Here is a 22,551-nt window from a genome sequence, read left to right as displayed (position 1 = left end):
TGGGGAGAAGATAACCCCATTGTTAGTGGTTATGTTGAAGGATGGCAAAGGGGTCCTGCGTGTGGGGGAGAAGAGTAGCAGCTTAGTTTTGTTGGGGTATAGGATTAGATGTTGATTGGAGAGCCATTTTTCCACTGTATTGAAGGTATTTTGGGTTAGTGTGAATAAAGTAGCTGGTGAGGTTTCAGAACAAATCAAGGTAGCATCTGGGATGACTGAATGAAGGTCGTTGATAAAGATGGAGAAAAGAAAGGGTCCTAGTATCGAGCCCTGGGGGACTCCTAATGTGATGGGTAGGCGAGATGTTATCTTTTCCTGCCATAGGACAACAGCTTGTTCTGTGTGAGGTAGTGCATGAGACGTATGTGCACACACTTCTCCGTAATTTTAGCTAGAAGTGACAGAATAGCTATGGGTCTAAAGTTTGACAGTTCAGTGGAACTGCCTCCTTTATGGAGAGGTATGACATGGGAGATTTTCCATATAGTGGGTACAGTAGCTTCAGCTATAGCTCTGTTGATCAAGATTGAGATGGGGTATGCTGTAGTGTCAGCAGCCTTTTGCAGATAGTCTCCTGGGAGGAGGTCGTCAGCCAGGGTGGTGGGTCTTAGTTTCTTAAGTAGGGCATGAATAAGTTCAGTAGGAACAGGTTGGAAGGTAAAGTATGTTTGGGTACTGTGTGTGGCTGCCTTAGAATTAGAGCCACTGGGGGAGAGTTCGCTGGCTAGAGACTGGATAGTGTCTGTGAAGAAGCTGTTGATGTTATTAGCATTGTCTACTGGGGATTTTTGTTGTGAAGCTGAGGGGGGGGTGGGTGGAGTGGTGGTTTGGCCTGGGTGGAGTAGTTTGTTTATTCCTGCCCAGAACTTTTGAGGTTTGTTTTGGTGTTTTTGCAGTAGATGGTAGTAGTAGTTCTTTTTGTCTAAGGTTATGGATTTTTTGGTGTCATTTCTTAGCTGTCTGAATCTTAGTTGATCAAGTGGGCCTTTTGTTTTTCGGTAGGTGGCCCATGCGTTGTTTGAGTGAAATGTTGGTTTTGGTGTCTTTAGAAAGCCATGGTGCAATATTAACTTTGGTTCTAATAGAGCAGCTCGGAGCATGGGAGTTAAGAATAGTAAGGAATTTGGTGATAAAGTATGCTACTGCTTCATCTAGGGGGAGACTTTTAATACTGACCAGTTGCATGCCTTAAGTTCATTTTGAAACTTGGTTAGAATAATATTCTTGTTGTTTCTTAATGTTCTATAGGTGGTTTGGTAGGAGCAGTCTACTTTGAGCTTGATTACATAGGTGAGACAGTGGTCACTTAGGTCAGCAGGCAAAGTGCCTGATTTATAGGATTGAAGATGGGTACTTTCCTTGTTATTGGGTTTTCCTGTCCTGGTGGGGGAGGATATGATTTGAGTAAATCCATAGAGGTTTATGTGGGTTGTGGGGGTTTCACAAGAGCAAGTGTTCCAGTCAGTGTGGAAATCCCCAAGAACAATCGTTTCTTGGGGGTAGTTATTGGATAACCAATATAAGAAGTCTTCTAAGGTTTCTGTGTTCCTCCCTGGGGTAATGTAGACACAGACAATGTTTGCATTTTTGTTTTTATTAATGTGTAGTTTTGAGATAAGAATTTCAGCATTATTGAACTGGTGTGGTTGTTGGGTGTCTGTGCTGAGATGGTAGACTTGTAAAGTATGGCTACCCCACCACCCTTTCTGGTGGTACGGTCTAGTCGAAACATATTGTACCCTGATAGCAGAATCTCATGGTCCTTGGTGGCAGGCTTTAGCCACGTTTCTGTTGGGCATAATATATCCGGGGAATGAGCAGCTAAGAGAGCATGCAGGTGCTGAGTTTTGTTGTTTATGCTCCTAATGTTTAGATGGCAGGCCAGCAGTGAGTTAGGAGGTGTATTTGTTGGAGCTGTGGTGGTAGAGGTTATAGTAGGGGGATTAGGATCATCATGTGGGGATGGACCAGGGTTTGGGTGGATGTCACCATCCTTTGTGAGGTTGTAGTGTATTCTGAGTATGAGTTTTAAGATTTTGAATATAGTTTTGTAATTGAGTCTAGTTTTAGGATTAATGTAACTAGGTCTAGTAAGATGGCAGTATTTAGGGGTTGAGGTAAGCATGAAGGAGGTGAGTAAGGGTGCATTATTATCTGTTGTAGATGGGATGGATGTTTGGAATTTAGGGTAGTGGAAACCTGGTTGCCCCTGACATTCGTAGCCGGTTAGGAGATATGGGATAAGTAACAGGGGTAGAAGTAGAGTTAATAAGACTATTTTGGGTGATAGCATAGCTACTGAATGAGACCTGACACTTAGGCAAAAGGAATAGTAGAGTTAGAGGACTGCTGGTATCAGTTTGAGGGTGGTGCTGTTGAGTGACAAGTTGTTACTGATTGATTGGTCTAAAAAAAAAAATCCCTACAGAGTACTCTGTCAGAAATATTGGTTGAGCAAATGACTGTAACTAAGGAAATGATTAATCTGATATTGTAAATCTTCATTCATTCCTTACTGATAGGGCTTCAGTTCTGTCCTCTGAACCGACACAGCTGGTACCAAGCTCGCACCAGCCAAAAACTCTCAGTTAAGTCCTACCCACAATGCCCCTCTCATAGTCTCACCAGATCTCGTTTGGCTCGTTCCTCGTCACACATGCCAAGCCTTTCTCTCGAGCTAAGTGTAGTGTTTTTTGTGGTTTATCGAATATAATTACTTTTCTTTAGTCACTTTTCATTCACTTTTGTCTTTAAATTCTGTACTTTCTTACTAAACCCTACCCTCTACCTTCAGTAGTTATTTTCGTACCATCGCTGGTACTATCCCTCTCCCGTACCTTTGGTATGACCTTTCCCTTACCACTTTTTGGTATTTCTTAGTACCATTTGTTGGTATTCCTTCCTTCTATCTAAAAAAAAAAAAAAAAAAAAAAAAAAAACTTTTCTACTTTACTATAACTTTTTACTGCTTTTTCTGCTAGTTATAGTTGTATTTTAGGACTATAGTGTTTGTGTTTTTTTTTTCTTCTTCATAATGTGTGATAAAGCGAAACTAGGTTTCAAGCAGTGTGATAGGTGTGGACATACGCCCTGTGTGTTTATTGTTTGGGCGTTGACCATATTAACGTGTCTTGTAATATTTGCTCATGTTTCAGCAACCGTACATTAGCTGAACACAAGAACAAACTCATTTTGAAGGGTATGTTGAAAACACCCTTCTCGGAGGCTCTCTCTGGAACGGAGGTCTCACCACCTCCTAAACACAAGGATGTTAAAAAACATAAAGAAAAAACTGAGCCAATCTGTGTCGACATCTCCGTCCTCTTCGGAACCGAGTCCCCACCAGACGACTTCTGCATTGTCGGCGCAGACCGCTTAGGCACCAGGGTCATTGTCTTCTCCCTCGGTACTAACCTTGATCATGGCACAGACCTGTACCAGCATCAGTACCATCCCTGGCCGCAGTACCTATGACTTACACGGCTCCACCTATGATGACACCTGCAGTTTCATATATTGAGCACCTTGCCAGAACAAGGTACTCCCCATCTTATGACCCTTTTTTGGGGCAGCAGTTCAGCCCATTTATTGAAAGACCAGAATCTCCATCGGCAGCGTGCATCAGATCCACCAGGAGTCTCTCGGAAGAAGATGTAGTGAGGGTTGTGAACTGGCATTGGGCAGCTACAGGCTTACCGACCCCGACTAGGCCTTCCCTCCCTCGAACGAAAGCTTTCCCGGCATATTCACCTGTTTATCCTTCTCCAACCTTCTCCCAGGTTTCGGAGATTTTGGTACCGATGTCCATCCCGGTGCACTCTGTCTCGGCTCCGATAACGGAGGCTTCCCTGTTGGCTCTGATAACTCTTGGTGCCACAGCTCCTTCAGAACTGGTGCATCCTCGGAGCAGTGATTGGGCTGTCGGCACCATGACACCTAGTTTGGCGCCAATTTTTCTATGGCACTGTCTACAGCCGTGGCACCAGCAGCTACGGATCCTCTTGGAGCTCCTCACCTGGAGTTAGGCTCGTCGGGGCGGGGTGTGACCCCTGTTCCGAGGTTGCCCTTCTCAGTTCTGGGCTCCCATCCCTCTTTGGGCGGACCTGCTTTCCAAGTGATGCAGAGGGTCCTCGCTTCTACAGGCTCACAGATGTTCTTCGTCTTCCCTTGCTGCAGTCCTGACTATTGGGTATAGTCCGCGTCCCAGTCGGCCCGAATACCAGAGTATAAGGCTGACGTCGGTCATGGCGCCTTAGACTGACGTCAGTACGTCAGGGTACTAATGCGCATGACCGACGTCATTTCCTCAGTCTTTTTTGCCGCATGGTCCGATGCAGAAGCAATTTTGTGCAGGTTGGCGTTCTGAGATTTTCGGTTTCAGACCGAAACAGAGTTGGCTAAGTAACCCGTTGGGAACATTTTGGTTTTTCTTGCCTCAGTATTTAACCGGATGTCAGAAAAAGTGAATAACTGTATTTCTTGTGGGAAGCAGATACCATAGGGATTATCATACATTGTGTATACCTTGTTTAGGGCCTGATGTTGGTTGCCGCTCTTGTGCTAGATTTAGAGGAGGCTTGATTGTGCTAGGTTAGTGTTTGGGAAGCGTTGCAATTATAATATGCCGTCGGATGCTCCGGCCCGCTTCATCCAAGAAGCGCAAGGACAAAACAGTGAAGCCTAGGGGTGAGGAACCGGCAGTCCTGGACGTCGGTTCTTTAGCAGGCTCAGGGAGCCAGAGGTTTTGCCAGGAGTCTCTATGGAGTCTCAGGCAGATACTTTACTGTTACAGGATGTGCCCTCTCAGGAGGTAGGCCAGGCTGAGGGGCTTCTCAGGTAACTGTTCTTCCCTCTCTTCCCAAGGTAGTTAGGGCCTCTCCTTCTGTTGCCAAAGCTTCTTTTAGAGGTAGGCCAAGTTCAGCTTCTGTGGGGCTTCTCCTAGCGTTCGGGCTCTGTGCCTAAGAAACATATGCTTAAAATGGCAGAAGATTTGATTACTCTGATTAGAGGTTCTATGCCCCGCCTGATAAGAGGCCTAGGGTGGAACAGGAGTTTGATAGTTTTGAACAGGGTTCACAGGCTTCAGAGTCTTCTGTGGAAGACTTGCAAGAGTTTCCTACTTATTCTGATTCTGATGTGGATGATTCCACTCCTACAGCTTCTCCTCCTGAGGATTTTTCATTTTCAGAGACTCTTCACTCCATGAGGGAGCACTTTAAATGGGAAGGCCAGGATTACTCTGATTCCAGGAAAAGGCTTAGGAATTCTTGTTTTACCCCAACATAGGCCCTTAGCTATTCCTCCTGTGTTGAATGTGGTGGAGGATGTTTTGCAGAGGCTTCCCTGAACCCTGACTCCTTGCCTCCTGCTCCTGTTAAGCCTGATAGGTATTATAGGGTGCCCAAGCTCATAAGTATTTGTTTAAGAGTCCTAGGGGACCCAGAAACTGTTTCTCAGGGGCCTAAAGGTGTTAAAGCTTCTGTGGTTAAAAATCCTGTACCCTCTGATAAAGAGGCAAGGGCTTTGGATAGGTGGGGTAAGAAAGTATATACTTCTTCCACTCTAGCCATGAGCGTTGAATTGTCAGTTTCATATGCTGAAATATCAGAATTATCTCCTTTCACAATTGAAATCTAAGGTGGATGCTTTGGCGGAAGGTATTGAGTGTAAAGAATTGCTGGATTTGGTTCATGTGTCTGAACAAGTGGGTAAGCATTCTTTGCAGTGTGGTTTTGATGCTGTTCAGGCCTCCTCGAGGGTGGCTGCTACTAGTTCTGTTCTTCGCAGACATGCCTGGTTGAAGGATCAGAATTTAGCTGAGCATGTTAAGACCAGGATTTTGGATGCTCCTTTACAGTCTGATGTGTTGTTTGGACCGCCTGTGGAAGCAGTTTTAAAGAAAATGGAGGACAAAGCTAAGTCTATGCAGACTGTTAAAGATTTTTGCAGGTGCAGCCTCCAAATTTAGTAGAAATTGGCCTGCTAAGGGGTGGACATATCCTGCTTATGGTTCCCAGTCTAGGGGTAGGTCTAGGCGTGGTAGGGGCAGGGCTCAAGGTTCGTTTAGGCCTAGATCAGACAGTTCACCTGCTCAGACTTCTGGTGAGGGCAGGGTCAGTCCTTTCGTAAACAGAACCAATGACCTGCCTTTTCAGCTGCCAGTGGATTCTCGTCTGGCAGCTCCTTTGGGAGGAAGATTGTCTCTTTTCAAAGAAAATTGGGATTTAATCACTCAAGACAGATGGGTGCTGGATATCATTCATCACGGTTACAGATTTTATTTCCACACAATGCCCCTTTCAAAGGCATGCCAGATGTTCCTCCTCCACAAAGAAAAGAGGCTCACAAGCAAGTTTCTCAGTTACTCCAGATAGGGGCCATTCAGCCAGTCCCTGTATCAGAAAGGGCTGGATTTTATTCTCGCCTGTTCCTAGTACCAAAGAAGGGGAACACGTGGAGACCAATTTTGGATTTATCTATCCTCAACACTTATCTGGACATTCCCAAGTTCAAGATGTTGACGTTACAGCAACTGTTACCTCTGCTGGGCAAGGATCACTGGATGGTAACTTTGGATCTCAAGGAAGCTTACCTTCATGTGCCTATAAGGCTAAGTTGCAGAAAGTATCTGCGGTTTGAACTGGAGATTTTCATTATCAGTTCTCTGCATTGCCCTTTGGCTTATCTACTGCCCAGAGTATTCACAAAGGTTCTGGCTCCAGTGATAGCTTACTTCAGGCTTCAAGGCATTCAAATCTATCCTTACTTGGACGACTGCCTGATTCTGGCTCAAGAAAAGGAAGACCTTCTACAGCATCTGGAATATGTCATAGCAGTGCTAAGATGCCTAGGGTATTCTGTGAGCGAAATAAAGTCCAGTCTAGTACCCTCTCAAGACATGTGCTTTCTGGGTGTGAGACTGAATACAGCAGCCCAGATGGCCTTTTAACCCCGGACAAACAAAAGAGTCTGTCACTTTACTTCCATCAACTATCTCATCAGTCCGTGCTGACTGCAAGGACAGTCCTTCAAGCATTAGGGTTCATGGCATCTTGTATTCTGGTGCTTCCCAATGCCAAACTGCATATGAGGAAGCTGCAATGGTATCTCAAAATGTATGGACACAGCACTGCCAAGATTTCGACACTGTCATTCACATAATACCTTGCCTTCAAAAGGAATTCTTGTGGTGGGCTCAGGAATGTCACCTAAACAAGGGACTCTCTGTGACCCGAGCAGAGGCGAGCCAGATTTAACCGACACATGCCACGGACACTGCTTGGGAGCTTATCTAAATGGAAAGTGGATACAAGACAAGTGGCCTGCCAGACTACAGCATCTACATATCAACATGAAGGAGATGTTAGCAGTCCAGTTTGCATTGATGGCTTTCAAGGAGTTACTTCTTCCAGGGCAGGTGTTGATTCTAACAGACAACACAACTGTCATGTGGTACATCAACAAGCAAGGGGAACACATTCTTATCCTCTATGCAGGCAAGCAATGATTTTATGGGAGACTGCTAAGCCTGCAACTAACTCTTCAGGCAAGGTTTCTGCCAGGAGCACAGAACTCCTAGCAGATGTATTAAGCAGACAAATCATGGATCCCCACGAGTGGAAACTGGATCTTCATGTATTTCAGAAATTGACAGTGTCATGGGGAACTCCAGACATAGATCTGTTCGCTTCTCCACTAAACCACCAGCTGCCAAAGTATTGCACAAAGGGGTTTCATCACACAGCTTGGAAAGTGGATGCTCTGTCTTTCAGTTGGAAAAACCTTCATGTCTATGCCTTTCCACCTCTGCCTCTTCTTCCAAAGGTATTATTAAAGGTCAGACAAGACAGGCCAAGGATGATTTTGATAGCTCCAGATTGGCCTCGCAACACTGGTACCCACTTCTACGAGTCTTGTAAAGAAGCCTCCATGGCCTTTACCTCTCCTTCCTCAACTGTTATCTCGGAAGCCACCTCATCTGCTCAATGTCAAGCTTCAATCTCTTCATCTCACAGCTTGGCATATTCTGTGTTGAAGCACAGCAGGTCTCAGCTTCCTCAACAAGTTTTAAATGTGATTATGGAAGCTAGAAGGCCTAGTACTAGGAGAGTGTAAAAATGGAAGAGATTTTTATTTTGGAGTACAGCAAAGAATTTGGAGATTTCAGAGCCTAATTTGAGTGTGGCTCTTCAATATCTTACTGAATTATTGGACAAAGGTTTGTCCTTCTCTTCCATAAAGATTCATGCTGCAGCAATTTCAGCTCACTATGATTGTGACCCACCTTTGTTTTCGCATCCTTTGTTCAAGCAGTTTCTTAGAGGGGCAAAGAATATAAGACCTCCTACTCCTGCTTGGGATCTCAATTTTGTGTTGGAAAAACTTACTCTACAACCTTTTGAGCCTGCAGCTACTGCTGAATTGAAATATTTGTCATGGAAGACTGCTTTTCTGTTGGCTATTACTTCTGCAAGAAGGGTGTCTGAGTTGCAGGCCCTTATGGCAGTAGAGCCCTTTTGATTTTCCATAAGGACAGGGTATCATTACGTACTAATCCTTCCTTTATGCCTAAGGTGGTTTCTAGTGTGGCTTTAAACCAAACTATTCATTTGCCTACGTTTTTGCAGATCCTCAAAATAAAGGGAAAAGATTTTGCACACTTTAGATGTACACAGGCAATTGCGTTATTATTTGAGCAGGACTAAGAATTTTAGGCAGTCTCAGCAGTTACTTGTTTCTTTTGCTTTGAGTTCACAGGGCAAGCCTGTGTCAAAACAAACTATTTCTAGGTGGATTGGCTTTTGCATTGCATTTTGTTATTCCCATCATGGCAAAGAGGTTCCAGCTGGGATTAGGCCTCATTCCACTAGGGCTACTGCCACTTCAACAGCATTTCTAAGGGGTGGCAACTAAGGATATTCTGGAAGCAGCTACTTGGAGTTCAGTGCATACTTTCTCTAGGCATTATCACCTGCCTATATACTCTAAGACTAGGGCTGGTTTTGCCACAGCTGTTTTACAAGGCATGTTGTCAGCTCCTGCTACTTTATAATTTGCCAGCCTCCCTTACCTCTGCTTTGGGATTCTACCCAATAGTCAGGACTGCAGCAAGGAAGACGAAGAACATAGTACAGTTTTGGACCTACGATAAATGTAGATGTTCGGGGATTCCCTGCTGCTGGTCAAAACTCCTCCTTCCCCTCTGTGTTTGGGTGGTTGTGTAGGTGAGTTTACATGCTTATATTTTTGTATATATTGTTGTATATATTGTACATGTTTTTGGTGCAGGTTGTTTTGGGACTTGTCTTTTGGGTCTTCTGACATCTGGGGCAAGAAAAGACTGAGGAAATGGCGTCGGTCATGCGCATTAGTACCCTGGCGTGCTGGCGTCAGTCTAAGGCCATGACCCCGGCCAGCCTTATTACTCTGGTATTCGGGCCGACTGGGACGCGGACTATACCCAATAGTCAGGACTGCAGCAAGGGAATCCTCGAACATCTACATTTATGGTAGGTACAAAACTGTACTTTGGGGCAACTCAACCAGGGCGCTAGGGATTCATTCTCTGTCCGACCCTTCCAGCGCTCCTGAGCAGCGGCCCAATTGCTTTCCTCTGGAAGCGGTCAGGGGACGATTTTCTCTGCACCTACAAGCCTGGCAACCCATAGCAATGGATTCAGGGGTGCAGAGAATAATATCCAGAGGCTACCGTATCCCATTCAATCTCACTCCCAGACTCGTAAAACGAATCCCCAAGGTTCCACCCGGTCAGAGGGATGCTGCAGCCTTGAAATCGAAAAGCTGCTAAGAAAGAGTCATCCAACCAGTCCCACCAGACCAAATAGGATCTGTTTTTTACTTGAGGTTCTTTTTAGTGCCAAAAAAGACAGGGGACTGGAGACCAATACTGGATCTCAGCCTACTAAACAAATTCATCAAACCTCAAAAATTCCAGATGATCACCATGCAGTCCATTCTCCCCCTTCTGGGGAAGGACAACTGGATGTGCTCTATAGACCTTCAGGATGCATGTTACCACATAAAGATGGACAAACGCTCCCAGAGATTTCTTTGCTTCCGACTGGGAGCCAATCACTACCAGTTCAGGGTACTGACCTTTGGTCCCTCAACAGCCCCCAGATTGTTTACCAAATATATGGCAGTCATATAGGTCATATGGCAGTCATATAGGTCATCTCCGACTACAAGGATTCCAGGTGTTTCCATATCTAGACTATTGGCTCCTCACAGCCACGACCAGGAACCTTCTCATTCTCAGTCTCTCTTACATTCGAGGCCTTGCTCTTCACCTAGGTAACATGATCAATATGGAAAAATCAATCATGTCTCCAACAAGAACACTGGAATTCATTGGGGTGATCTTCGACACAACGTCATGTCAAGCTTCCCTTCCTCTTCACAGGCTTTCAAAAATAAGAAATCAGATTCAAGTTCTCCTTCCACAGACATTTGTACCAGCATTCCTAGTACTATAACTATTAGGCTCTGTGGCAGCAACCATTACTTTAGTACCCCTGGCAAGGTTGCACATGAGACTATTACAGTGGCTCCTTTTCATCACAATGGTCGATCTTAACCCACCCACTCGACCACACAATACGCCTTACAAACATTTGCAAAAAAGAAATGCTGTGGTGGATGAAGCTAGAAACAAATCTTTGTTGTCGACCATTCTGTCTCCCTCAGCCCAAGGCCACTGTGACCACGGACGGTCCAAGGCACTTGGTCCCCTTAGAGGCCAATTTGTACATAAATGTCCTGGAGTTGAGGGTAGTTCTCTTAGCATTGCAAGCGTTCCACACATCCCTTCCTTCCAGGACTATTGCAGTACAATCGGACAACATGTCAGCCATCTGGTACATCAACAAACAAGGCAGAACCAGGTCTTGTCCCCTATGTCAGGAAGCCATGAGAATATGGCATTGGGCGATAGCTTCCACCCACTTTCTCATAACAACGCACATTCCGAGGAGCTCCAGTCTCATTGCAGACAATCTGAGCAGGAACATATTGATGCCTCAGGAGTGGTCCCTCGACCCGATTATAGCAGCTCAAATCTTCCATCATTGGGGCAGGCCTTGTTGTGGCCTGTTTGCTTCACCCCTAAACAACAAATGCAGAAGCTACTTTGCCCTGATCCCCCCCCCCTCAGGGCGGGTCACTGAGGGATGCTCTGATGCACGATTGGCCCCCGGGTCTACTGTACACCTTTCCCCTGTTTCCCCCTCATCCTAAAATTTCTACGGAAAGCTCAAAGGTTGAGAAGCAAAGTGATCCTCATTGCCTTGCATTGGCCCCATCAAGTCTGGTTCCCATTCCTATGGCCTATCTGATCCACAGCCCATGCATCCTAGATCAATCTCAAGGACTGCTGACTCACCCTCAGGGATTGATTCACCCCAACCGCCACAGCCTCAAGCTCACAGCTTGAATTCTACTTTTGATGATGGCCAGGCTACCTGATATTTCATCCCCTGTTCGCGAGATCCTCCTGGCTTCGCATAAACCATCCACCAGAAAAATTAATTTCAGTAAGTGGACTAGGTTCTGTATATGGGCCAAAGAACAAAACATGGATCCTTTCTCTATGCCAATTCAGAAGATCCTAGAATATCTTACTACCCTGTTACATGCTGGAGCTTCAGCATCGACGATTACAGCACATTTAGCAGCTATTGCAAATTTTCACAAAGGAATTGACAATTCATCCGTTATGTCACACCGTCTGTGCAAAACCTTCATGAAAGGAGTATTACATATTAAACCTCCTGTCAAGCCCCCTACAGAGCCATGGGACTTGATATTGGTGCTTCAGTTGTTAACAAGTCCTCCATTCGAGGCTTCTAATTCATGCAATATAACATTTTTGTCCTGGAAAACCCTACTTCTAGTAGCCCTTACCTCAGCACGAAGAGATTCTGAGTTGCAGGCCTTGAGTGTCAAGAGACTGCATTTGATTTTCCACAACGATAGAGTTCCTCTCCGTACTAATCCCTCCTTTTTGCCCAAGGTCATTTCTGTTTTTTCCATCAACCAATCTATTGACCTACCCATTTTCTTTTCCTATCATTCAAATAAAGGGGAGTACCTTTTACATACCCTTGATGTTCATAGGCAACTTCATTTTTACTTGGACAGAACAAAATTTCAGGCAAAACGAATCAATTGTTTGTAGCATTTGCAGGACCCAGGATGGGTAAGCCCATTTCCAAAATGACCTTATCTTCTTGGCTCGGAAATGTCATTACTTTATCTACCAACAAAACAAAATGTCCTTGCCTTCCAAAATAAAGGCTCACTCTACTAGATCGATAGCAACCTCAGTGGCCTTTCATTCCAGAGCCTCTATGGATGATAGCAACCTCAGTGGCCTTTCACTCCAGAGCCTCTATGGATGATATCTGCGCAGCAGTCACTTGGGCAAGTCCACATACCATTATCACTCATTACAAATTGGATTTGGCCTCCATGGGAAGAGCATCTTTTGGGTCTGTGGTGCTCAGGAATATCCTTCCTTAGGGCCACCCAGGACTAAAAGTAGCTGGGGACTCGATCCTATCAGTAAGGAATGAATGAAGATTTACAACATCAGATAAAGAGGTTATGTCTTACCATAACGTTCCATCTGTGTTGTAGATCTTCATTCATTCATTACTTCCCGCCCTCCTTCCCCCTGCCTGGACTCCTTGTGGACTTTAGTATTACCTTATTAGTTAGGGTATCAGACAGAGCCTCCTACTGTCATTATTAATCTCTTTATAGTATAAGGGCGGGCAGACTCAATCTGAAGAGACTATTAGAGGGGCATTGTGGGTAGGACTTAGCTGAGAGTTTTTCGCTGAGGCGAGCTTGGTACCGGCTGTGTCGGTTCCGAGGACAGAACTGAAGTCTTATCTGTAATGAATGAATGAAGATCTACAACACAGAAGGAACGTTATGGTAAGACATAACTACTTCTGAGCTGGGCCACCACATCCAAATTGCCTAGATCTAGTAAGGCATTGTTAAGTTTAATTGTGTTGGCTGCAAAAAAAAAGCAATTACTAGAAAATGGAAATCAAAGTCTAAACCAACTCTATTTGAAGTATTGAATATTGTAGAAGAGATAAAAGAACTAGTTGAAGGATCTTTAGAAAAGGGAAACAGCCAATTAAGTAGAAATAAAGGGATATTAAGGGATCAAGAAATGCAAATAGTGTTCAAGAGGAGTGAGGTTTAACTGAAGGCAATAGTTAAGCAATTTAATGTTGGACTGATGCTTATAAAAAAAAAAAAGAAATGCGATGTATAATTTGTGTAAATGGAACAAATGTTAATATGGCTTGGTTTTTTTTCTGTTTATGTAGGCTTGTCTGTATCTCGAGTGATAATTTAATAAAAGTGTTTAAAAACATAACAGGGAGACCAGCCATTACCACTTTTTCATTTACTTTTGCTATAGAAAGTGATCATTTGTAAGCTTTTCAGCACTTTCTAATTGACTTCCAGAGCAATTAAGTACACAACCTGGAAAAAATCCAGTTCTTTAGTTGTTTTTTTGGCAACCTGCTGTTCATATGCTTATTTTTTCTTTTTAATGTTTTTCCAGGCCTGCTGACATCCCTCTAAAGATCCCAAAAACGTGTCCCAGGCAGGAGACAGATTCCTCCTGAATCATTATCATATTCATTGCCTTTTTTGTCTGGAAAAAACAGGTTTCCTCCCATAAGTACTGCCTTCAGTAGTTTTTTTTTTCACTGCACCTCAATCTCAGAACCTTCTTGGTGCAAAAAAAAAAAAAAGTGCTGCTGGACCAAGGTATTTCCATTGTACTCACAACAGGGTAACCATCCAGTAGCATACCCTCACAAAAAAAAAGAAAAAGAAAGAGAAAGAAATGTCCCAGCACAAAAAGGAAACCAAAGAAAAAGATGCTACTTCATGATTCACACAAACAGAGCACATAACCTTTAGTAACCTCATTAGTCCAGCATGAGCTTGTGGGTGCCAGTCCTAGATAGATGCATCTTTGCCCACCCCAGCATTGGCACCTCCAGACCCACCTGTATTAACCCATGCAAAAACAGACGGGATTAAATAGTCAAGGAAGAGACAGCTTTTTGTATTAGACATTACTCTGACAAGGTCTGACATCAGTTCCCAGGCATTCTTGGGGGGCATCAGTCAGTTGCGTATTCCTTTTGGATGGTCTTCCTCTTCTGTGATCTTTACTGTTTTGACTGAGTGGTCAAAGATTTCTGTAAAGCTCCCTTCTTTCTCATCTGTAACTAGAACACTTCAGTAACTACAGGGGCCTTGATATACTATCTTTATAGGGAAAAACGTCTGATCTGAAGCTGTTCTCTCTTCCAGCCCCTGTCCTAATTTCTGTTTATTTTGAAAATAAAGCCCTTTTCCTTAAGAATGTACAGTGCCTTTACAAAGAGTAATGGCCTTTCCACCTCACTTCTCGCCTACACAGTGTCATACTTTGGCATTGTTGACCAAAAACGAAGAGCTCCCTCTCCACAGGAGATAACTTGTGTGGGTATTGAGGAAGAGGGTATGGTGTCGATGTGGAGAAATCATTATCCTAAGGCTGTCTTCCCTTAAGACTGTCAAGCTCATGAAAGAGCAGTTCATGTGTGGAAACTAAAGAGCTCTCCAGAACTCTGAAAAGATATGTGAAACTCTTGGGGATGAAGTATACCATACCTGTGGCCATTCTTCACCTTATACAACCATTTTAAAGATGTTTTTGAGAATGCCTTCCTTGAGCCAGATCCACACCCATCTGCCTGCAAGATGCCAGGCCATTTTAGCAAAGTTCAAGAGAGATTTGGACATCTATGCAATAATTCAGAGTCAGGCCCTGCTGTTTTGTCCTTGGATGGAGCAGGATTAAAACTGTATAGAGAAGGTAGGGTGCTGGATCAGTTTTGGTAGAAAAATGTATGCGCTTTCAGCTTTGGCTGTCAGGACCAAAGACGTCAGATGCACGTGTTAAAGTATCAGGAAACATCCTCTGGCAGACTGAGGCTCTGGTGAGTGACAGAACAGATGAGGCCCTTAAGGAAAAGTTGTGTAGGGTGACTTAGCCAACCTTGAGACTGGAAAAACATGCCATCCTGTATGGGCTGAGATATTGATGACAGTTGTGCTACAAGCGCAGCTACCGGCACCATTAATTGTGCCTGGCAGAGGATCCAAACTTTACCCAAACCAAGAACTGCCTGAGAGAGAGTAGAGGAGAAAAGAAAAAGAGAAATATTTTTTCAACTATCTGTTTTTTCTAACAGTTTCTAAATAGAGTGGAATTATTCTAACAAGTATTGGCCCCTTTATCCTAACCGGTCCAGGGAGGCATACCTGAGGAAAGAATGGCTTTTTTAAGAAAAAAAATCTGAAGAGAGGTAGCAGAAAAATGGAAGGGGAAGCAGATCACCACTCAACTAAGGTCAGTCACCTCTCCTTGTCCTTAACTTCCTGGGATGAAGAAGAAACCATTTCAAAGACAACTGGCTCCACCTGAGCATAGATATCTAGGTAAAACAAATCATTTACTTTGGCTACAAGATATAATTAATTCCACCTTTCCTATAGGGAGATCTTCTGTCATATGTTATGGGTAATTTCCTACTATTCTTTGCATTTGTGTGCATGTGGGTAGGTGTTAAAACTTCTTGTGAGTAGAGCAAAGATGTACTTGTATGGTTTAACACGAGAGATACATTTTCATTTTGTTTATTTGCAAGACGTGTGCTTGGTAATGGCTGGCACAAACTAATGGGCTGAAGGCTAAGCACTGCTGTGTAGTCATTAAACTTGTTCTCTACATGTCACAGTTGTACTTCTTGTGTTAGAACTGTGTTTGCTGGTGAGGACCCATAAAGGGGATCTATTTGTAGAACAGCTGATAACAGTAAGACCTAGCTCCTGTTTTGGTAATGAAGACTCACAAGCTTGACTGTGCTTCCTATGGAGTCTAACCCAAGTGTATAGTTTTGTTTAGCGATATCTTATGTATGTGTGATGCCTTAATTTACTGAGCTGTTAAGTGTCCTGTTTTACACGAGTACAGATGACTGTCCAGTCCACGGTATGCTGACACATCTTAACAAACCATTCAGAAAACAGTGGAAAATTTACTTCCGTTTCTCTGGTTGAACTTCTTTACTGTCCGTAAATATAAAAACACATGTTCTTCATGTTTCACTGTTGCTGTCATCACATTTGGGTTATCCCTGCCAGGGTAGCCCTCGACTGGCCCGAATACCAAAGACTTAGTATCTGCGTTGGTTGTTGTTGCTTGAGAACTGACATCAGGTCGTCAGTAGTATAAAGTAAGGCAGCCGATGCCATTACACCAGTCTTTTTTGCCGTGGAGCCCAAAGCAGAAGCAGTTCGTACGACTGCCGGTCAGCCACTAGCTGAGTTTTCATCTCCGAATTGAAATTGAAGTCTTCTAAAGCTAAGTACCCTGTTGGGGATCCTTTTTCTCTTGCACTAACCGATGTCAGAAAAAGTTAACAATTGTCTCACATGTGGAAAGCAAATACCACACTGAGACTTCCACTCTTACTGCGTCACTTGTTTTGGCCCAGACCACAATGTCTCCCATTGTCGCTTTTGTGCTTTAACGCCAGAACTATCCGTCGTCTGGCCTTTTTTGTAGCCAGATATTTTTGTATACAGTCTTTGAATTCCGATATGGCTTTGGTAAGCCATCCGACAGAAGATCTTCCGAAAAAACGTAAAGATAAAGACAGAGACAGACCGCATAGATCCAAACCTTCCGACGATGCTTCCGTTAAGCTAGTCGTCAGTCCTCCAGTACTCAGTGAGGTGCTTTCGCAGCCCCTGATGCCCACTTCAGTTGATTCACAGGCCACTACCGAGACCCTTTCGGAGTCTGGTATGCCGCAAAATTCTTCTTCGACTAAGGATCCTGCGGTCGTCTCTACCTTGGATGGGTCTGGAGCCACTGAGCAGGCACAGGCTTCTGAGGATGTCCTTCCCACTACCGAATCTCGACTCAAACAGACGTCTTCTTTCGCCACTACCGTTCTTTCAAAAACGACTGAGTTTCTTAGGCCCAGGGTTCGAACCACACCCAAAATACCGACGACCCAAGCTCAGGCACCTGCCACCTTGCCTCAAACTAAAATGCTTAAAATGGTGGAAGACCTTCTCATGCTGATCAGGGGAAGCCAAGCTACACCCTCAAAAAGGAAAATAAATCTGTTCCCTGTAGTTTTGTCTGAACAAGAGTCAGATGAATCTGATGCATCTGACTATGAAAGCATGCAACTCCTCTCCACTTATGAGGATTCTGATGCAGGGGACTCCATTCCTTCAGCCTCTCCCCCAGAGGATTTTTCCTTTGGGGAAACCCTACATACTTTAAGGGAGCATTTCCAATGGAAGAGTCAGGACTACCCCCAGTCATAAAGAGACTCAGGGAATTCTTAGATCTTTTGCAGCACAGACCCTTGGCCATCCCCACCAGTCCGGGATGTTGTTGATGATGTTTTCCTTGAATCTAGCTTGACTCCTGACACCCTACGTCTTACTCCCAGAAAACCAGACCGGTACTATAGAGTCCCTGACTCACACAAGTACTTTTTTTTAAAAATCCAACAGCTGACCCTGAAGTCATTTCTCAAGGCCCAAAAGGGATTAAAGCAACATCTGCTAAGAATCCCACCCCCTCAGACAGGGACTCCCAAGCATTGGACAGATGGGGGTAAAAAAGTATACACCTCCGCTACTCTTGCTATCAGGGTACTAAATTGTCAGTTCCATATGCTGAAATTTCAGCAACGTAACTTAGAACTCCTTAAACAAAAAATGTCTTCCTTCCCTGCTTGGGCAGAATCCAAAGATTCATAAGACTTAATGCATTCTGCAAACCAAGTAACCAAACACATTTTGCACTGTGGTTTTAGTGCCCTAGAAGCTTCTTGCAGGGCAACAGTCACTAGATCGGTTATTAGAAGACATGCATGGCTTAAGGAACAGCTCCTGCCAGACCATGTCAAATCTAAATTGTTGGATGCCCCCTTGCACAAAGGCAACTTATTTGGCACCAAGGCAGAAGAGATCTTAAAAAAGATGGGAAAAAGCAAAATCTATGCAAACGGTTAAGGATTTCTAACAAGTCCAGCCCCCTAGGTTTTGTAGACATTGTCCTTTCCTGCTCCGAGTAAACCAGCCAAGCCCAGGCCCCGTGGAAACAGACCCCCCAGACAGCAGCCCCAGGAAATGCAGAGATCTAAGCAGTGGACTACCTCCACTTCAAAACCAGGTAGTTCTAAGCCACCCCCTTATGGTAAGAACTCACAATGACTCACCTCCCCCCTCTGCTCACCCTCACTTACCCCTAGGAGGAAAACTCTCCTTTCACTCAAAACACCTGAGCCAACATAACCAAGGACCAATGCGTTCTGGACATTGTGCCTCAGGAATACAGATTTCCCTTCCATACCCTTCCAACCCCATAAGGGTACCCAGATCTACCACCAAATCAGTGGGTAGAGGCTCTAAAGCAAATCCTTTCCCTGCTCTCCATGAGAGCAGTAGAGCATGTTTCTGCAGAACAGATAGGCCAAGGCTTCTACTCCAGACTTTTTCTGGTGCCCAGAAAAGAGGGCAACCGGAGCCCCATCCTCGATCTATCCATTCTAAGTGCCTTCCTAGTGATCCCAAAATTCAAAATGCTCACCCTCTAGTAGCTGCTACCCATGTTGTCCAAGGATGCTAGGCTAGCCACCCTAGATCTAAAAGAGGCGTACCTTTACATCCCTATCAGGGAATCATGCAGGAAATATCTCCACTTCGGGGCAGGATCTCAGCACTTTCAGTTATCTGTGCTGTCTTTTGGCTTATCTACTGCTCCCAGAGTTTTTGCAAAATGTTTGGCTCTGGCCATTGCCTTTTGCAGACAAAGAAATATTCAAATGTACCCTTACTTAGACGAATGCCTTATTCAAGCAGACACCAGGAAAAGCTGCTCAAGCACCTGGCCTTTGTAAAGACCCTACTAACCTCCCTAGGGTACACAGTCAATAAAAAGAAATCCAAACATGTGCCAACCCAAAGGATAATCTTCCTGGGAGCAAGTCTATACACAGCACCGCAGATTGCATTCTTTACACCAGAGAAACAAATGTTCCTGACAACTTACCTCTCTCAACTAGCCACCAGGCCCCAGCTATCTGCAAGGAAGATCCTGCAAGCTCTGGGGTTCATGACATCTTGCATGCTACTCATTCCATGTGCCAGACTGCATATGAGGAAACTTCAGTGGTACCTAAAGAGCCTTTGGTGTTAACACTCTCAAGACCTGGAAACTCTTCTACCTATAATTCCTTGCCTCAAAAAGGAATTTCTTTGGTGGGCAACAGCATGCTCCCACAGCAAGGGAGTGTCCTTCTCCCCACCCTGACCCTCACTACAGATGCATCAGACTATGCTTGGGGTGCACACCTGGATGGCAGGTGTTTACAGGGCCAATGGAGCCCTCGGGTAAGCCCTTTGCACATCAGTCAAAAAGAGATGATGGCTGTGCAGCATTCCTTGATAGCTTTCAAGCCCCTTCTCTCTCCAGGGGTTCTCCTGATAAAAACAGACAACACCACTGTGATGTGGTACATCAACAAGCAGGGAGGGACTCACTCCTACCCTCTATGCAGGCTGGCCATGACCCTTTGGCTCACAGCCTCCACCATGCACCTGATAGCACAGTTCCTACCAGGCTCTCTCAACTCTCTGGCAGACCAATTAACCAGAAACCTAATGGACCCACACGAGTGGCAACTCAACAGAAGTACCTTAACCCTAATAAGTCTGAAATGGGGAACCCTGAAGATCGACCTCTTTGCCTCTCACAACAACCATCAGCTCAGCAAATTCTGCACCAGGGAGCATCACTGCATGTCGTGGAAAGTGGATGCCCTGTCCTTCCCCTGGTCAGTCTGTTGGTCTGTGCCTTTCCTCCCCTACTTTTCATTCCCAGGGTATTGCTCAAAATAAGGGAGGAAAAACCAAGGACCATTCTTATAGCTCCAAACTGGCCCCGACAACACTAGTACCCCTTGCTGCGCAGCCTGTCCCCGCTGCCTTCATGGCATCTTCCTCAGATTCCAAATCGCCTGACCCAGAGGGATGGGGAATTCATGCATCACAAATTGCAGACACTCAGTTTGGCAGCTTGGCTTATTCCCTAACCCCGGACCAATCTGCCATCCTCAGTAAACAGGTTCTGGATGTTATCCGTGAGACCAGATGTCCCAGTACCAGGAATTCTTATGCAGATAAATGGAAAAGGTTCTGCACCTGCATCCAGGCTAAGGGAGACAGTACGGCACAGACCTCCATCCCTCTCATCCTAGATTACTTAGCTGACCTACTACACAGTGGTCTCTCTTTCTCCTCTGTAAAAATTCATGCCTCTGCTATTTCTGCTCATTTTCCCACTGAGCGGCCCCTTTTCTCACATCTTTTGATCAAACAGTTCCTCAGAGGGGCTAGTAACTTGAGGCCCCCCAGAAGGGCACCAACACCAGCTTGGGACCTTAACTTTCTCCTGGAAAAACTCACCCTTCCCCCTTTCGAACCAGCTTCTTCTGCAGAGCTAAATTTTCTCTCCTGGAAACCAGCATTCCTTTTGGCCATCACCTCAGCCAGAAGAGTCTCTAAGCTGCACGCACTCATGGCTGTGGAACCCTTCATCTTCTATGCAGACAGGGTGTCCCTCAGAACTAACCCATCCTTCATGCCCAAGGTGGTTTCCAGTGTGGCTCTCAACCAGTCCATTCATTTGCCCACCTTCTTTCCTAATACCCAGAACAAGGGGAAAGGATTCTTCACTCACTAGATGTGCACAGAAAGCTCAGACTCTATCTGGACAGGACTAAATCCTTAGAAAGTCTCATCAATTGCTGGTTTGCTTTGCTACAGGGGCAGAAGGCAAAGCCATCTTCAAAGCCATCTTCAAGTAAGCCATTTCCAGATAGATAGCACACTGCATCCATTTCTGCTACAGACAGCATGGAAAGCCTCCCCCCAAGGAGGTCAGGACACACTCCACCAAAACAACCTCCACCTCTGCAGCTTTCCTAAGAGGAGTCCCCACCAGGGACATCCTGGAGGCTGCCACCTGGACATCTGTTCACACTTTCACCAAGCATTACCACCTGCCTCTCTTTTCCAAATCCAGGGCAGGGTTTACCTCTGTAGTCTTGTAGACCATCCTAGCCAGCCCCTAGTTTCCTTGACTGCCCCCACCCTATTCTTCAGCTTTGGGAATCTACCCAAATGTGATGACTGCAACAGTGAAACATGAAGAACATAGTACAGTTGTGTACACTTACCATAAATGTAGATGTTCGAGAGTATTCACTGTTGTAGTCCTAGTTTCCCTCCCTCCATCCCCCTCTATTCTATTTCTTTCCTTACAAGGGACACATCGGTATTTATTTTCCATTAGTGGGGTTCTTCCACCAGAACTGAGCCTCCTACTTTGGGGGCTCCTGACAGGTTAGGGCAAGAAAAACTGATATAATGGCATTGGCTGTCTTACTTTATACCACTGACGACCTGACGTCAGTCCGAGGGCTGCCCTGGCAGGGATAACCCAAATGCGATGACTGCAACAGTGAATATACTCGAACATTTACATTTATGTAAGTGTGCACAACTGTACTGTCTTATGCACATTGTCTACTGTGTATGTTCGCATTTAGGAAAACAGGTGTATGAAAAAAAAAACTGTCAACTCGATGTTTAACAAATTGTTGAAGTTTAAGAATCTCCTGTAATTTTTTGCAATTAGGTACATCATCAGACCTACAAGGATATTGATAAGCGTGGAAAGTATGAGCTTCTGCGGTCTACAAGACATTTTGGAGGAATGACCTGGTATTTGGTGAACAACAAACTGATAGATGGTTTATTGATAGATATGCTCCAGAGATACCTGTAAGTTTTGTTTTCCCTGTCTAAATTACTTTCTGTAAAATGTTTGATATTAAACAGTGTAATATTATAGACATAAAGGGGAAATGGTTAGTGTACAGTAGGTCAACAGACTAAACCACAAGTGTTATTGACTGTTACAGTTTACCCATTACACAGTCTGAAATACTGAGCAAAAGTGAGTTTACAAGAGATATTAAACTTTTTCTCTGTATTGCACTTCTTGTACTTACCCAAACTTTATCATGCATACTGACTTTTTAGTCTTAAATTTTTATGTTGTAGGCTTGTTGAAGCTAACTTCCATCCCAGGGAAGGTCATAAGAAGTATTGTATTTGACAGGCTGTTTGACCCACTAAGCACTAACTCTGTTGTCATGAGCATCACAAAGTGGTGTACTCACTAGTGTGCATCTTGATTTAGTTATGTTTCTGTGACTAAGTTACCACTAAGATGGCGGAGAGCCCTGTGCATATTGTGGGCCTTGGCTTCTGCAAGGCCTTTTGGCACAGTACCTGCTCAGACTGGGTTGGTAGAAAAGTCAGATGTATAGGATGAGTGACCCAAAATGC

At 44.6% G+C, this 22,551-nt stretch overlaps 1 protein-coding gene across 2 annotated transcripts in view; it reads left to right on the top strand.

Annotated features, from left to right (window-relative positions):
• MRPS22 (mitochondrial ribosomal protein S22) overlaps positions 1-22,551 on the top strand; it is a 586,067-nt gene that overhangs the window by 408,869 nt on the left and 154,647 nt on the right. For both annotated transcript variants that reach the window (XM_044070029.1, XM_044070028.1), the window contains exon 6: positions 21,836-21,981. In XM_044070029.1, coding sequence (XP_043925964.1) covers positions 21,836-21,981 — 146 coding nt within the window. The remainder of the gene's footprint in view (positions 1-21,835; positions 21,982-22,551) is intronic.

Source organism: Protopterus annectens, chromosome 4.part1 (assembly GCF_019279795.1).
Source record: "Protopterus annectens isolate FY-2018-M chromosome 4.part1, PAN1.0, whole genome shotgun sequence".
Classification (NCBI taxonomy): Eukaryota; Metazoa; Chordata; order Ceratodontiformes; family Protopteridae; genus Protopterus; species Protopterus annectens.
Note: the sequence above shows the minus strand (reverse complement) of the source record. Positions and strands in the feature narration are given on the sequence as shown.